The following is an 18836-nucleotide window of genomic DNA, read 5'->3' on the forward strand; positions in this document are numbered from 1 at the left end:
GGAGATTTTACATGTATTCTCCTATCTGTGTTCTGTACCCCACTCTGCTGTCCACATACAATGTCTTCAGTGGTAAAAAGACACATGCGGCAAGCTGCAAAGCAGCTTTTCTACAACTACTTTTTTCTAACTTAAAATAATGCTGGAGCAGAGAAGAGCCACGTGGTGGACACCCATTAGAGTTAGCAAAATAGGGCCAAGGCACAGGCCCAAGCATTTACTAGATTTTGTACTCATGCTGCTAAATTGTCTTTTCAATGCTTAGTGCTCTCCCAGATGGAGGACGGTTCAGGGTTTAGCATGTACTAAGAGCCGTTATCTGATAGGCAGTTTAGATAGACACACCTGTCTGGGGAGTCCGAGTATTTATTTAGAGGGCTGCACAGGCTAACTGGCCTCATTGACAGACAGTGGTCTGTTGCCTGTTTTGTTTAGTGATACATGTCCTTCTATACATCTTTGAAATCTCACTGCAGAACCATGTCCATCCTAACCAGGAAAAAGACCTAAGGAGACATAATACATAGAAAGGGTATTTTTATGCACACGTTTGACAGTATTTATTATTTTGTTTTTACAGTTACAAAATCTGGCATCTGCATTCACAGTGAACTCAGAACTTATCGACTGGCGCAGATTCCTGCTAGCAGCAGCACAGCCTTGGCCAATACCATCTGTGACACAACTTCTCAAAACGCTGCATAGCTTCAAGTCTGTTGATGTAGCTGGGTCAGGCTTTGTCACACAGGAATACTATATGCAGGTTATAATTCTTTTCTCTTTTGAATAATATTCTTTTGTTAAACTCTCTTCTGAATAATATTCTTTTGTTAAACTCTCTTAATTGAACGATATATTGTTTGGTTTATTCACATTCAGAAATTCAGTCTGAATTTTAAATGTTTTGGGTTTTGAGGGTGCTTTCTAGTGAAAATTTTCTTCAGAAAATTGAAGGCCTGATGTCTATCTTATCCATAGTTCCACAAATCAGACTAATTAAGCTTACTTTTTACTTCCATTTCCTACTTTCCCCATAAATTAATTTCAAGTGAAAATCCTTCCTGTTCTAAAGAAACTATTCTGTGCTATTAACTTGTTTGACAATGTATCTATAAGACAAAAAATTTGCTCCAAACAGAAATAAGTTTTTTAGTTTGGGCTCACCAGCTCTACTTTAATTAAATATTTCTAGAATATTTCTAATAAGGAATTTTTGCAAATGAAAATTGTTTTTCAGACCTTGAATACACAGAAAATTATAAAATTCTCTGATCTATTCTTTTCTCTAAAGACAAGTTCTCTTTGAACTGTCGCATAGTTCAGCGAGGTTTTTCAGGAAGCAAGCTTCATGAAAGAGTATTAAGAATACATTTTTCTTCTTTTAGCAAAATTCTGCTCATTAAATTTTCACTTTTACTTTGGATTCTTAATCATACTTAAGATGACTGCTGGTTCATTCTTCTAGTGCATACTAGCCCTATATATGATATATATTTATGTATCAACATATATATATATGTAGATATATATGCATGTGCATGTATACACAAAAGTTCTACAGTTCTGTCAGTTTTTATTTGTTTGGTGAAACTAAAATAATTTTCAAACTGTTTTAAATAAATTTCACAGAGTCTTTATTGCGGTTTGTTTTCCAGTCACCTAGTATTAGTTTTCCTCAAAAATTAAATAGAAGCTGTGTTATTCCAGAAGCCTGTTAGTTTCAGAACTACTTTGATTAATTTAAAACTTCCAGGAGTGCCTGCCAACCCCTACCCATCCCAGACTTGCAAAGAAACAAATTCTGCAAAGCCAGAAAACCCACAAAATGTGCAGGACTATCTGCATCTATTTGTCTATTGATGTGGTGATCTTTACTGAAGTGTGAGTTTAAAAATATGATCCAGTTACAAGACATGCAGACTGAGAATGTACATTTTTAACACAGGATTCTAGTTCAAATATTAATGGAGCAATTCTTTTACTCACTTCAGGATTGGAATTTGCTCATATTCAGTCACTGATAGTAAGTATGCAATGGTGTATACTCAGTTGTTTATAGACTTACCCCCGTTAGTTCTTCCAAACTTCCATGAGACTAATGATGCTGAACCTACAGTCTCATACAGTTCCTTAATGACTAAAAAGTACCAAAAAGATCATGCGCTTACATGCATTCAAAATGTCATGAAACTTTATTTATTTTATTTTACTGTCTTAACAAGAAACAATGACAAGCAATGTTCATTGAGAATAACAGGAAGAACCTTCCACTGGGAATTTGAGGTGCCCCAGCTGGCACTTCTATCTGCACCTTTACTAGTAAACTACACAGTGCTAGGGAACATCCCCAGGTAATGGTACTCAATTGTCCATACTGTGGCATTGTTTGCACAACCTGGCATGGTTTAACATGGGCCATTTCCAAGCAAGTGAATTTTTCTGTAGGCAGTCTGTTCCTGGCTATCCTGTTTTAGAAGGTAAGATCTAGCTGATATTTCCTGTGTGGTGGGTCTAGTATTGGAGAATTGGTTCTGGACACTTTTAATTTACAGTTGTAGGTACAGCTCTGTAGGCATTACGGGACACTCTGTCTTGTTGTTCAGAGCAGGCAAACATGGGAAGAGCCATGCCCTTGTCCTTCATTATACCAAAGTGTATGGACAGTTTCTTCCCAAAGTACAGTTAGGACAAAAGCTATGGGGTAGCAAAGGATACCCTAAAAGGAAGAAACCAGAACACACATAGAAACTCTGTGACTTCTTGGGCAGTGTAGGTTTACAACTACCTAGTTAATTTTCAGTTTTTTCAAGAGCATAGACTCCTACCCTACTCCACTTTCAATAATTCCCAAAGTATCTGTTACAAAGTACAAACAACTACTTCATTATTCTGATGTCATTGTATATTAATAACAAATTTAGCTTGATTAAGTCCAGGAATTAAGCTTTTAGTAATCCATCTGTTGAACAATGATAGAGCATAAAGATCACTTTGTTTTAATGTGTGAAAATAAATGCCTTTTTTTTTTTTTAATCAGGTTGGCTTATGGTTTAATGGAAATGAAGATCTAAGCATAACAAAAAGTTGCACAGAACCCTTGCCTTTAGATAGGCTAAGACATCTCTTAAAGGTAACTTTAAAAACGTAGGTATTTTTTGAAGAGACCACTCACTATTCTAACCTGAGAGGTCTTATTCAAAAGTTTCTTGGATATCTTTTGTCTCGTAACTGTTGCAGTATTTCTGTGGGTTTTGAGGTCAGGTGGTGCTTCAGAATATGATTTCCATGTATAAAAAACTCAAAGTTAGAAATAATGTAGCAAGGAGTCTAGGAATTGTCCTTCAGTATTCTAAATCATGGTCTACTCAGAAAGACTTAATTATTCCTGTTCTCCTTTGAACTGCATTAATTTTGCTACACAGTAACCAGCTTTGTAAAGAATGGGAGGCAAATGATCCCCACATCTAAGCTCGTGGAAGTCGCCATAAAAGAGGGAGGTAATAGTGTGATCTGAATACAAAAAAATGTTTTGGACCTATTTGTCATGACACAAGATTTTATTAATTTCTCCTTGTTGCATGAAAGTCCTCAGCCTAGAAAAGAAAATACTACAATTTCTGTTTCCCTGAATGACAGACACACTTCTGATTTTTCTTGATTTACACATCGTCAACACATTTTTAAAGATAATACCACTTATCAGCAGTCATTACTTTATTTCGTCCTTTTCTCTACAGACTTTGATTTGTATTTGATTAAATTCCACTTGTAGAAATTAATTTACATATTTTTGTCTATAGTTTTTCTTCAGTTTATTTGCTGATAACAGAAAAGATCCTGCTCTGCTCAACTATACTCAGATGCTCCTTTATTTTGCCTCCCACTCTGATCCAGTTGAAGGTGTTTACAGAGCACTTAGCATTGCTACTGGAACATATATTCATAGCGAAGAAGCAGCTTCTCTTCCATGTGTGGTAAAATATTACAGTAAAATATTAGGAACAGTAGTGGTGCTTGCTAATTATAAATTACCTAGATTTCTGTATATTTTCTTATCCTGTGTAGCTCCAGTCCTTACAAGTAATCCCACTGACTTCATGGGAATTCTGCAAATAGTTTCACTGACTTTGGTAATAATACTCAGAAGTACTCTGCCAAAAGTCTGAAAATTTGCATGCCAAATAAAAATGAAAGCTTAAGATATTTACTGGTAACTACTCCTTGTAGAGATGAACAGAGGACATTCTTTGACCTAATCTTAGACAATTAAGTCCAGCTATTGATCCCCAGGAATTAGACTGTAGTGTGATTTATGGTATTGTTATCTAAAAATATAAAACCTGATATTATTGCTGGTCTTACTTTATTTTCTGCTATGTTTCTTTGGGTTATGTAGAAGTATATACACCTTTGTTGTTATTTTCAAGTGTTTTGGTTTACCTGTAAATCAGAAGGATTAATAATTAATAATTAGTTTCATATGAAATAATTTTAAAAATTATTTTTAGAGCCATGATGACTCTACTGTCACATCAAATGAAGCTGGGGTTTTGACCATTGTTAGTATTTCTGGGGTATGCTGTTATTTTTAAAGTCTCAAATTTGCCATTAGTGCATTGCATGCATCAGTTACTTATTATTGAAGTATAAGTCATTTTTTGAGACATAAAATATATATCTGTATACACCTTGGAAAGACCTTTCTCTTCTAGATAATGAAATGTTTCACTATGCTTTCACAACCACAGTGACTCTAGCATTTGCCTAATACTTAAAATACAGTTGTACTCTCCAGAAACAGTACAGAAAGGGCATTATTTTGCCACACAGTGTAATCCTATACATATTCCTAATTACATTTTATTACTTCAAATGACAAAATATATTATTGTACTCCCTTGTGTCTGCTTTTATTTGGCACAACAGAGTTTTTTGTCCATAGGAGAGATTGAATAAGGCAATTTCCTTTTCACATTTCATAGAAAGAAGCATGCTGCCAATTGGATACAGTAGATCTGAACTTAGTTTCCCATTTCCCATATTTCAGTGGAAAGTTCTAACTCTGATGTCACTAGATATAAAGCAACACAACCTGTTCTCCTCCTTACTGTCTTCTGCTTGGTTTGATCTATTTGCTTGGGACTTTTGTAAGATTGTAAGCAACTGCACTGGCATTATCAGCTATGTGTCAACGACTTGTCTACCTGGACTTCAGCAAGGCCTTTGACACTGTCTCTCACAGCATACTCCTTGAGAAGCTGACGGCTCATGGCTTAGACAAGTGTACTTTTTGCGGGGTAAAAAACTGGCTGGATGGCCAGGCCCAAAGAGTTGTGGTGAACGGAGTTAAATCCAGTTGGCGGCCGGTCACCAGTGGTGTTCCCCAGGGCTCAGCATTGGGGCCAGTTGTCTTTAATGTCTTTATCAATGATCTGGATGAGGGGATCAAGTGCACCCTCAGTAAGTTTGCAGACAACACCAAGTTGAGCATGAGGGTCGATCTGCTCGAGGGTAGGAAGGCTCTACAGAGGGATCTGGACAGGATGGATCGATGGGCCAAGACCAGTTGTATGAGATTGAACAAGGCCAAGTGCTGGGTCCTGCACTTCGGTCACAGCAACCCCACGCAGCGCTACAGGCTTGGGGAAGAGTGGCTGGAAAGCTGCCCAGCGGAAAAGGACCTGGGGGTGCTGGTCGACAGCCGGCTGAATATGAGCCAGCAGTGTGCCCAGGTGGCCAAGAAGGCCAATGGCATCCTGGCCTGTATCAGAAATGGTGTGGCCAGCAGGAGCAGGGAGGTGGTTGTTCCCCTGTACTGGGCACTGGTGAGGCCGCCCCTCGAGTCCTGTGTTCAGTTTTGGGCCCCTCACTGCAGGAAAGACATGGAGGTGCTGGAGCGTGTCCAGAGAAGGGCAACCAAGCTGGTGAGGGGCCTGGAGCACAAGTCTTGTGAGGAGCAGCTGAGGGAACTCGAGTTGTTTAGTCTGGAGAAGAGGAGGCTGAGGGGAGACCTTATCACTCTCTACAACTGCCTGAAAGGGGGGTTGTAGTGAGGTGGGTGCTGGTCTCTTCTGTCAGGTGGCTGGAGATAGGACAAGAGGAAATGGCTTCAAGTTGCACCAGGGGAGGTTTAGATTGGTTATTAGGAAAAATTTCCTTACTGAAAGAGTTGTCAGACATTGGAATAGGCTGCCCAGGGAAGTGGTGGAGTCACCATCCCTGGAGGTGTTCAAAAAGTGTGTAGATAAGGCATTTCAGGGCATGGTTTAGTGGGCATGTTGACAGTTGGACTTGATGATCTTAAAGGTCTTTTCCAACCTAAACCATTCTATGATTCTATGACTTCTTAAGGCTGTGAGTCACAGATGAAGGGAAACATTTCCTTTCAATCTTGAGTTAACAACGTATCTCTGAGGGGCAAGTGTTATACACCATCCAGCCTGAGAATTTCCTCATGCTTAGTTTCCCACTCAATGTATTGGCTCTGTGAATCTGTGCTATGTCTGATGTATGTCTCACAATGTATTATACAGACAGTTAGTGTACCTAATTAATCTTGGAGAGTCCCTCAGAAACCTAGAAATATTAAGAATTAGATGCTAAATGAACATCTTGCATGTGTGGATTCTCTTTGACTTTATAGTTGTCTTTCATAGGTTGGTGCTCAGAATTGCAGGGCTCATAGAACATAATTTTAATCTTTTCTTTCTTCTTATGCCTTGTGTTCCATATGTGTACACTTTAACAATAAAGTTGAATACAGAAAAAAGAGAACAAATAAAATCTTGTTCCACTGAAGTGAATGAGTTTTCACAATTGGCTTCAGTAGGGCCAGCATTTCATGCAGGATATTCAACAACCGCAAGGGCGCAAAGAGTAAATTATGAGTTGGTATTGTGTCATGTTTGAGTCAAGCTCCATCAAATAGAATGACATAGATCCCTGAAGACCTCCAAAGTGGTTTTCAGTACCAAATTAAGAACCTAAACCTTTTTCTGTCTCTGGCTGTTTACATGTGATCTAAATATCCCAGTTCTCGCTACAGTTACTGGAAATCTAGTAAATATTATTAGTGGGGTATTAATCAGTGGAACATAAAGCTCTATCAGCTCATCTCAAAGGACTTTGGTAATACACTTTAGATAGCTAGCTTATAAGTAGGCACTTAATGCAGCAGCACCTAATTTGTCTCTTCTCTTTTTCTTGTTCTGGGCTGATAATTGTAATGACTTCTCATTACTAGATGCCTACAGAAATAAGTCTGAAACTTAATGATGTTAATAGGAGAAGATCAGACAAGCATTTTCTAGAGACTTTTGTTACTTTTACTAACTTCATAGCAAAGACCCTTTTACTTAAAATACTTAGCTTTTAAGTCTCAATAATTTTGTTATTGGTTGTGTAGATCTTATAGCTAAATATAAACAGTAGTGGGAGGTAGAAAAACCTAAGTGCTGATATTTGTGTAAACTCCACTGTTGAATGTTAAAAATTTTAAAAGGACTGTATCAATGACTCTGCTCCTCGTGTATTGAAAAAGACATGTATTAAGGCCACACATAGCACAAGTGTGACTGAATCTCAGCAGTCTCTCCCTCCTAATGAGGAAACGAATGGTATGTTCAATTACATGCACTTTCCTGTTGTTACTGGTTAGTCCACACAGTGACCTAATCAATGAAATGCAGTTTCCTGTTGTTGTTAATGGTTAGTCTACACAGTGGCCTAATCTAGTCAAAGCATTGTTCATCTGTGTGAGGTCCTTTCTCATCTTTATGCTTAAAAATCTCTACGGCAGGTTTTGGTTTTTTTTTTTTCTCTTTGGCCATCTCCAATAGCACCACAAAGATTCCTCATTGCTTGTTTATAGTAAACTTCTAATTTTTCTGCATAAAGCCTTTCTCATTTTTTCTATGGAGAGCTGGTGAGCCTATGTTAACTGTTAGCCAAAATAAAGTTCTTGCAGTGACTCCTTGTTTTGGACTAGAAAATTCATGCTGGTTTTTTTATGTGAACATCCAGAATTACCAAGTTTGCTCCTTATACAAACACAAAATTCTTGGTAGTATCGTAATTTGTAACTATTAAGTATTTTTATATTTTGTTGCTCTGAAGAATATTAATTTCTCAGTGGAATGTTGGCCGTGTTCCTGGAAAAAGCTGTTTATTAGATTTCTACTAACGCCAACATTACGGATATTTCTGGACTCTCGGGATCTATTCCTTCATCTTATAGTTCAGCAGATAATTTTGTGTGAGTTGATGATTTTTGTTTTGTAAGAACTGAAGTTTGGAAGTATAATCCACTTGATCCTTAATGAATGTCTAACTAAAACAGATTACCTACTGACAGACCATTTATCACCAAGTATTATATCTATGCTTTATTTTGTTAGGGTTTTCCTTATACCAATATAGTGCCAAATGAGAAAACTTTAATAGAGGATGAAAAAGAAGTCTTGAATTACATGGGTGAAGGAATAATTTCAATGGCAACTCTACTCAAAGTGTTTCATACCGGAGGAAGTAAAGATGAAGATAATCATAGGTTTAGTAATCTGGACAGGGAAGGGAGCTATGATAAGGTAGGCTGGTTGATTTAAAGAAGCTTTTGTACCTTGCATTAGGTGTTAAATAAATACCTGCTGCAATCTTTCCTTTTCCCCAAATTTTTTAAACACTTAATTAATTGACCACATATTATTTTTCTTAAAGCATTTCATCAAAATATACAAAGAATTAGGCACTGAAGACCTGACACCCATCCCAGTTGCACTCCTTTTGAAGCATCCTTTCATTCAAGACTTGATCAACAGGTATCAAGAATACAAGCTTCCTGTAAGTATTGCTTTCTGGGACCAAGAACTTCGTAAGTACACATATTGAAATTGGCATTATCTCAGACACATAAATATAATTAATTTAGATACTGCCAATTTGCAGTGTAGACCAGATATATAGCATAGCAGGTTGTAGATTAGATCAGTTGTTTTGTTTTCCATGAAAACTCCATCCATCAAAGACTGCACTGCTTTCTGACCTATGTTTTTACACCTGTCTTGCTGGCCTATAGCTGCCTACAGGTTTTCTACTGTGTTGTCACATGTGGCATTGCCTTTCCCCCCACCCATAGGAAGGAGCCTGGTTGAATTATCTTCCCAACAGGATCTTACTGCAAGACACTATAGGATATGTGATAGAACACATTCCATCCTAGGCCAACCAGGCTGCAGAAAAGGGTATGCAGAGGTAGTACAGGTTCAAATATTGTTCCCTGCCCTAGTCTAGAGCATCCCTGTTACCTGCACCTATGTTTAAATGTGCATTAAAACAGTTACACATAAGGCAAGTTTGGGCCAGTGTATCAACCTATTAAATGTGTCGAACTATGGCAAAAATACGTGATATACAGGGTGTAAGAAAATAGTGTGAGGCAAGATGAAAGGATGTTTGCATTTGCATGCCTGAAGTTCAAACATAAACAGTCTTCACAAGTTTGAGATGATCACCACCAGGGACACATAGTGTCCCACAAACTGTAAATCTGAATAAGATACATGATACTCCAGGAGTAATTTGCTGTTTGTTAATTATATTCACCGCTTATAAGAAGTGAAGTGCCCAGCATTTATTATATTACTTATAATCATTGTTAGTAAAAGACAAGATATAAGAATAAAAAAATATATTCACTCTGTCTAAGGGTTAAAAATTTATTTGCTATAGCAGGAAGAGATACAAAAGGAAAATGTAAGACAAAGACAACACAACTGAAGATTATAACTATCAATGAGTATCTATCCTGCCTATGTTAATGTCTCAGCCAATTTGGGAAGATAGACACCGTGGAATGTTAGGTCATTCCTCACTTCCTGTCCCCATTCTTTCTTCCTGACCCTTTTTATTTGAGTACTGCATTTCCTAATTTGAACATTTTTTCCAGCTTCACTGAACTTCTTGTAGACCACAGCATTTCTTAAACTAGCTCTCTGTTCTGTACCCGATCCATCTCAAGAACTGTTCTTTGCACAAACACCTCACTGACTACAACATTTAACATAATGCAAGCTCCTCACAAAGATCAAACATGATGCAACCTGAAGTAACATTTTACTAGTGTCTAAACTGAGTAATGCCATATGCATATACTCTGCTCTTTACAGGGAGGTGGACTTCTTTTTAAAATCTTTTCACGCTAACCAATAGCTGAATATCAAGAGCACAGTGTCTATTCTTTATCAAAAATTCTAATCTTCCTGTACCACTTTCAGGAGAAACTGTTTTATATAGCTTAAAGAGTAGATTGTAGCATACATTTAAAATTTATTAGCTACCATCTATCACCTATGTTATTTGTGGCTGGTAGGATATGTCAGGGCAGTACAGTTATAAAAATTGTCAGTCTATGAGAAAAGGTGTAGGTGGGAAAAAATTGTATATGAATCTTGGCAGTAGCTGAGGGTTTCAGTGCACATGCTCTAGCCCAAACGAGTTTCCACAGCTTGTCTACTAAAGACATACCAGTATTATTACATTTAAATAGTACATTTTTCTACTTATTTGGCAGATTCATTGGATGCCTGTATCTCCTGACTTGACAGAAGATGCAGAGCTTCAGTTTTCATTTGTAATACTTAGAATTTCCTCTTGCAAGGGCTTATACTGACTGTGTCTCAAATATAGTGCTCTATGGTTTCTGTACTTAAAAAGAGAATATTATATTCCTTGACTGTACTGGTAAATACAGACTACTGTTTTATGCATGAAATCAGCACTTCACAGTTTTACTTTCAAATTCTGACTAACTGGGGAAGAGCTAAGACCACAAGTTCTTACTCAACATTACAGCAAATTATTATATTCACCAGCAAACAGACATAGAGACCCAGTGGCCATTGTTTTATGGAGGTTAGGATTCTAGTCAAAAACATACGTACTCCAGGAAGAGTTTTCCTCTGACAGTTCTTCATAGAACTATATTTGGTGAACAGGTGAATTTTTTTCTTCCCAAAACATTTCCAAAGTAAGTAAACAATATTTTTAGCACCAATAATTTTTTCATAAATTCTCCTGAGTCTATAAAAATCTCTATAAAAATGAAATTTAACCACAGCGCTGTTATTTTGAGATCTTTTACAAGATAAATATAGTAAGTTAGGGTGTGGTTTCTAAGGTTAAAATGTTTCTACTACTGCAGTCATAAACAGTGGAAAATAAAATGTTTTGCTGAAAACTATAAATGGAATATCTAGCTTACAATTTTTTAAATTTGAGTTAAGGCACCTGATTCCTTTGACCTCTTGATGACCTCTTCAGTTTTAAGCAATACTACCTCTGATAAAAATATTTTCTCCAGGTGAAATATATTCTTGTCTTTTGAAGGGAGTTTGTTTTCTCAGTTCATATACCAGTGGGCTGGCAACATCCTACATGGTAATTACCTTTCTGTTAGCCTCAGTACAAATGCCAACAAATGAACAAGTTTGGAAATTCTATTACTTTTTCATCTGGTCTTTTCTCTTCTGATTAGAAGTCTTTCTGGTCCTGACTAGAACTTTCAAGTGGTTTGCCATTATCAATACATTTTTTTCACTTATCAAATGAAATTTATTCCTTTAGAATAGTTAGACCACACTTATATGTGAGTGTGTGTTTATGACTACACTTCATTACATTCTGAGTTAAATTGTCTTTAAATACATTTAATAATAAAAGAGAGACAAATTTTGTTAGACCAATTGATTCAGATGGAAGAAGCAAGCAATTCCACTTTTTCCACTGCATATGTTTGTCTATTAAGATTGGTCTCTTAAGGAGTCTTTTTCAGGCCTGGTATTATTTCTTGTTACAAATTTTGCCTTCTATCCTGAGACTGTCACAGATACAGTAATAGAGAAACAACTGCACATTTTAGTAATTCTGCATTTTTATTGTGATAAATTTAAATACTGAGTCTGGGATATATCCTACTTCTTTAATTCTTAATGCTTGCATTAATCTATTATTTTCAGTGGACTACCTTCTTATAATTACTGAGGATAGCAAAGTAGTTTGATAATTAGCATTCAATTTGTTGATATCAAAACTGTTATGCATTTCATAATGTTATGTTACCTTTTTTTATCCTGCTTTCAAATCCTGAATAGTCCTTTTTAAAAACCTCTAGGTTTGAAGATAGGGATATCATGTTGCATTTCTATGCATCTGTGTTTTGAATACATGTAACATAGGCCCTTGCATCAACCTTGTTCCTTCTAAATTAATTGTCACATTATTACTGCTGTTATTGTTGTTGGTTTTGTTAATCATTTTGGTAACATTACTCAGATATTCATTCAAATAGGAGTTCCACTGAGACAGGATTTCTTATAATGTATAGTTAACATGTCTTTATCAAAAAAACATTTATTGGTATGTGGAACAATTATTACAAAACCTGTTTATAGTCACAGTAGGCATTTAATATCACACAACAAACATTCAGAACTCCATGTATCATTTAACGAAGTAAAAATGCTTTCTGTATAGACAGAGTTCATACAGATTACATTCAGTAAGGCTTGAGGTGGATCATGTAGTTCATAGTCAATGCTTTGGCAAAAAAAAAAAACCACTGCTGAATCACTGTCTACTCATAGGCAGTAGTTGTAATACTTATGAAACCTGAGAAACCTTTTTCATGTGGTGTTTTAAATGTCCCAGTGTGGAAGAGAAGGAAAATTTAACTCAGTGTTTAAATACCTAGTTTAAAAAAGATACCTATATTGTGCTTCTCTTTATTCCATGAAAAAAATCTTAGGAAGTGCAAATATACATGAAAAATACTGTTTCTTACATTAAAAAATGATAAAAATATCTATTCATGTAACAGAAACATTGTTTGCTTCATCAAACACAGACATAGTACATCTGTTGCAGTACTATTTCTCCAGTGTTTTGAGGTTATTTAGTTTTGGTTTCCTCTGCAAAACTGGTAGTTAGATAAGTAAAATCTGTCCAGAGGAAACTTTTCTTCATTCTTAAATGCTGTTCTGTCACTCTCTTTTCTGCATCAGATTATAAATTTCAATCATACCATTCTTACTTTTAGATTGATATTTAACATATATTTCCGTGGCATTGCTAGAGCATAAAATCTCCACTTCCCACACAATGAGAGTATTGGATGCATCACTAAATATCATTTGCTCCACAATGATCAGCAGTAGCTTTCTCAAACTTATTTTTTACAGGAACATATACTTGTACTTTATATTTAGAACTCTCATAATCAAATTCACATTCTATCACACCAGAAGCACTACAGTTTACTGAGATCCCCATCTGCTTCATGTGGTAATGATAAGTACTGATAATGAACTTGCTGAAGGTTCCATTTACTAACATTTACTTCTGTTGAACCGGAATTGAAACTCCTTTTTCTGACTCAATGTGCTGAAAAAGGCCTCCTTATACTGAAGTATTTCTTAGAGTCAAAGATAAATGTTAGTACTACCTTCCAAAACAAAGGACTGGTAAAATTATCTTTAAAAATGGTTCTTCTGTATTCACTGAAATGCTCCTGATATTTTGCAAGGCATGTGAGGCATCATTACATACAGGCCATTTTTGCTTTTGAAAAAAGGTCATGTCTTCAAAGTATGCACAAAATACCTATTGGAGTATGTATTTGAATTTGAACTATTTTATTTTATAAAAATTCTGACTGGTAATTATTCTCCTCAAGGAAATATATGTTGACAATACCAGAAAATGCTAGGAAGTTAAATTATTATTTATCTTTTTATTAACCATTCAGCACATTACTTTTTAAATCAAAAATTCCTTGTTCATCCTACTTACACGATGAATAGTATTGCTCAAATTGGAAATAGAGAAGATTGTGCTAATACAAAATTATCAAATATTAACAAATCAAACAATGTGTTACAAAGAATGCAGAGCTGTGAAAAAATTAACTAAATGTGGGTGGTTTATGCCAAATGTTAGTTTTGTTTTTTTTTTATTTCTACTTCCTTGGAGTGTTGTTTAAGTTCAGCCTGAAATATGACATATTAAAAATGAAACTTTATTGAAGAATTTGTCTTTGTATGTTCTGAATAATATTTGCTGATTTAAACAACAGTCTTAATACCTTTCTTTACTGATAAGTTTAAGCTGATGCTTAAGATCTCTGCTTACTCTAAGAATTGCATTTTAACACACTGTAGTTTTGTAAAACTGCTGAAGGCAATGATATTGTGTGGATAACATGAAAATGGCATGATATTAATGATACTTCGGGAACTCTTTTAGAATTTGCCATGAAGAATGTTCTTTCCACAATTGTCACTGTATGTTTATGTTTTCATGAGTGCACTGAACATACATAGTGCTATGATAGTGTTGGTTTTAGTGCCCTTCTGCAAGACATCTTATGTAACCTAGAGAAAGTATAATTTATAGCAATGTATCTCCACTGAAGTTAGTTTTTCATCATAATCTTCTACTCACTAGTTAGAAAGCTCACCCCATGGAAAGACAGACATTATTATTACAAGTTTTAAGGTAGATAAGGCTGTGACATGAAATGACCTTTTACTGTTTCATTTTCCTTTTCATAGGATATTAAAAGCTTTCTCCAAAGATCCGAACAAGCACAGTCAGCTGACGGAAAAAACACCACATGTAAAGACATCAATGTATGAAAAATCGTTGTTCATGAACATTAAGAAATCTTTTTTTTTTTTTTTTTAAGTTTGTAAGAAATGTGTCTTAGATCTCCAGTCCTGCCTTCCATGGGAAAGGATTGTTTGTTTGTTGTTCTGAAAGCAAAACCCCATTGCAATTACACATTTGCTGTTACTTTAAAATAAAAAAAACCCAACAAACCAAACAGAGAAAGTTATAGTTAGTTCATATTAGTTCATACTAACTAATCTGATGATAGTTCAAAATAAAATTAAACCAGTTTCTGAACTTAAATAGAGCTGATAGTGTGTTCATTAATAATTGGTATAAGAACAGAGTATGTCTAGTTCTTGTAGGTGAGCTAAGATATCTGGTCACGTTTTGTTATGTGTATAGTTTATTGATTCATTAATTTTTAATGAATTAAATGTAATCAATTAATTTTTAAAAACATGTTGCAATTCATAGCTAATAAAATAAGTAAATCAAAACACTGTTTCCTCTATCAGGATAAACTACCAAAAGGACACCATGTACATGAAAATGGAGTGCTGGTTGACAGCAGACGTGATGAATATTTGTTATCCGACCTCTCTATTTCTCACCTTCCATTACAGCTCAACTCTGCTACCACCCACTGAAAATCTGCAGGCTCCTCCAGTGCAGCACTGCACAGAGCCCAAACGTATGGGTGTCACAGGGTGCTGCTCCTCAGTAGCCTCCCCTCCCACCATGTTGCACTGAGCAGGCCCCAACTGAAGCAGTAAGGTAGGTGCTACACCACTTGTAGTTCCACTGCTGATTCTGCACATGATATCGGTAGTGACTAGAATGTGCAGTGGGGTTCCACACAATTGTTTTCGGTAATCGGCTAAAAGTCCTTTTTTAATCAGCACAGTGTATTCAAAGGCACCGTATACTCCAGAGACACGTTGCAGGTGTTCAGGTATGGTAGGTGTTTGCCTAAAAATCTCCATGGCACATGATGACACCTAGCGGATGATGCCTTCTGTGGGAGGTGAAGCAGAGTCTTGGTGAAACATTCTCCTTATGTACTGCTGAAGTCGTTGCTTCTTTTTCTGTATCCAGTCTGACTCTTACTGGTTTCCTGGAAGTTGTTCTGGAACAGTTTTCATAGAAATTTTCTTGCTAATAGGATGTTTGTGTTTTCTTGACATTTTATTCAACTTTGCTGTTCTCTTGTGGCTAGTTATGGCTAATTATAAGACGATAGGAACTATTTTTTTGTGGAACTTTTTAACATAAATTGTAGAGCACTCTTTGTAATTAATTCCTCTGGAATTCATCATTGAGATGTCTAATAAACCCTCAGTTTTCAGTGGTACTCATTCTTCTGATCTACAGTTTCAAATTTTCTGAAGACTGAACATAGCAAGTAGGTAACTGTGATTATATGAACTCGGTATACCTTCTAATTTGCAATCTGTCAGCTGCCCAAGATGTTAGCAAACCTTGTGCATTCTACATTGTCTTACTAGCTTAGAAACATAATTAATAAGTAAATACTTCCAAGGAGCCTACTCATAGCTGAACACTGCTCCATCATTCTGGCATATTTTTTTCTGCCTTTGGCAGTACCCTGGTAACAATTGCACAAAACATTTAAAGCTTCCTTTCCCTAGTTTGATTCAGCAAAGTACTCAAACATATGATGCTCTCTAAGAATACAAATAGTCCCATTGAAGTCAGCTAACTCATAGGGAACCACAAACCTTTGCCCTTTGTTGAGACATGCTATCTGCACAGAATACTTTTACATTTTTAATGTAACTAACTTTATTACTTTTTAGCCAAGTATGCATGACATAGTATAGTAATTGCATAACATTTGCTGATGTTCCTAATGAGGTTTCTAAATTGCCTCCTTGAGGTATAAAACAATTATGTATCAAAATAGCAATAGCAGCATACAAAAAAGATAAACTGGCATAGTTATAGTTAGACAATGACTAGCAGACCTACCTGTAAAATACATTTTGTTTTCTGTCATGATATAATAAACATTTTTTCAGGTTTTTAGAACTTGCTGATGTCAATAATGGCAGGTTTGTTTGTTAATTAAAGACAGTCAAATTTTGAAAGGAAAGTTGGTAGTCTAGCGGTAGCAGATCAAAGCATCTATATGTGATATATGAAGCTCAGAATAGAACTCAGTAAGATTATCACTTCAGGCAGATAATGTTGTGTCTCTTCACTCTACATATTTTGTGCTAACCACACCAGCACATTGTAGCTAAGTACTATCTTAGAAACAGATGTAACTTTGTTGTGCCCCCGCAAACCATGCTAAAACCTCAACATCCTCGTTTTACTTATGACAACAGACTATGATGCATACAAATTAATCTGCTTTGTTACCAGAATCATTTCTTCACGTAGCACATACAACTTGGTAAAAATTTTATCCCCAATATTCTTGAAATACAGAGATATATACATTCATACAAGACTTTGGCTTTTTTCTTCTTATGTGAAAATATTACATGGATAGAAAAAAATTACAGTGCAGTTCTTGCCTTTTGCATGTTTCGGAATCTCTAAATTTTTACTTTTGTTTCATATTTAGTTTCTTTAATAAAAGCCAGCTTTAATTACTAAGTGTTAAATTCTGACTTTGCATACTGCAGTTCTCCATGTGAAAATAAAAGGCATTGTTTTCAGAAAGGCTTGCCTACCGTCCGTAAATCTGAGTGCAAATCTGAGGTAAAAGGTTACTTCAGCTACTGGAAATCATAAATTACTATTTATGTAAGGTTCCTCAACTGTTACTCTTTTGTCAGACACTGTTTATATACTTTACCTATAGCCTAGAACGGAACATAAAATCATTACTGATAAAGTTTGAAAGTAAGTGCAAATTGTGGAGCAATGCCAAATAATAAAAAGTGAACTGGATTGCATGGTGAAGTGTCAAATAGTGCATATTTCTGTGTGGTAATTTAAAGGCATAATTTAAAAAACAAAGAAGTATGCCCTGACAATAGCAACTTATTTTTGTTAACAGTTACTACTTGAGTATAATTGAGTATCACAGTAGTGGTTCAATAGACTTGGAGTTCCCAGCCTAATGCTGGAGCCCAGACATGAAAGAGGTCCTTGTATTTGTGAAGGGGGAATGCTGAGTACATTTGCAGTCAGATTTGGTGGTGGAGTTACAGTTGTATCATGTTCAGTTTTCAAATCTACGCTTCAAGCAGGATGTTGAAAACTGGAAAGTGTTCAGAGAAGAACCACAAGAATGATGGGAAATCATGTCTTATACCAGAAAATTCAAGGAAGTCAGTCCTCTTGCTTCATCAAAGGAAAGCTTAATGGGTGTTCAGATATCAGATTACAAGAATCCAAGTAAGGCATCTTCATTCTGGTAGACAAAGACAAGCAAGATTCGATGGCTGGAACCTTAGGCTTCAAAGTAACACACAAATTTTTAACAGGGAAGTAGATTAACTGTTGAAGCAACTTGCTAAATGTTGCAGTGATTTCCTCATCACAGAGTTGTAAAATCAAGATAGATGGTTCTTTTAAATCCAGTTTGTGATGGGAACTGAAACAAGAAATAACTGCACTTTTGATATTACAATACATAATTAAAAACAAAACTTGAAAAATTAGTTTGGCTTTCAGTTAATGGTGTTTGATCCTGTTTTCACAGCATGCTATCTTTTAATGTTTTATTTCCTCTACTCCTTAACTTCACTTATTTCAGGTATTCTTGTGTGTGCTGTGTAGAAAATGCCTTGGATAGTTTGCCTTAGAAAAGATGCAAGGGAGTTTTTATTAACAATTTTCTTATCATAATCAAAATTACTTGTATTCCATCCCTGCAAAAATGTTTCTTCAAAAAAACCCCAAACCCCCAAAGTGCTGCTGAATGAGAATGTCTCCTACACTTGTATTGATTCACATAAAATCTCTCTGCATAAATCAAGCTCAACATTTCATTTTCTAAAGAATTCAGGCTCCATACTAGTCTGTTTCAGGGGTGTGATCCATTCCTCTGCATAAGTAGAATCCCTCCAGGCACACCCCTCAGGAGAGTATGGTACAGGATGATTACAAAATTTACAAGTAAGAAGAACACTTTTAAAGACAGTATTTTTTTCACTTTAAAATGTGGCTATGTGGTGTCACATTGTCACCATAAT

The 18836-nt window shown here is 35.8% G+C and overlaps 1 protein-coding gene across 1 annotated transcript; it reads left to right on the forward strand.

The window, feature by feature from the left end:
• Positions 1-2964: 2964 nt before the first annotated feature.
• On the forward strand, positions 2965-15313 carry LOC142027014 (sperm flagellar protein 2-like). The gene is made up of 5 exons (XM_075020574.1): positions 2965-3130; positions 3801-3974; positions 8397-8585; positions 8716-8838; positions 14604-15313. Exons 1-5 carry the CDS (start codon positions 3014-3016, stop codon positions 14685-14687), a joined length of 687 nt encoding a protein of 228 aa, XP_074876675.1. The 5' UTR covers positions 2965-3013; the 3' UTR covers positions 14688-15313.
• Positions 15314-18836: the final 3523 nt, after the last annotated feature.

The sequence above is a fragment of the Buteo buteo genome, chromosome Z (assembly GCF_964188355.1).
Source record: "Buteo buteo chromosome Z, bButBut1.hap1.1, whole genome shotgun sequence".
In the NCBI taxonomy this organism is placed as follows: Eukaryota; Metazoa; Chordata; class Aves; order Accipitriformes; family Accipitridae; genus Buteo; species Buteo buteo.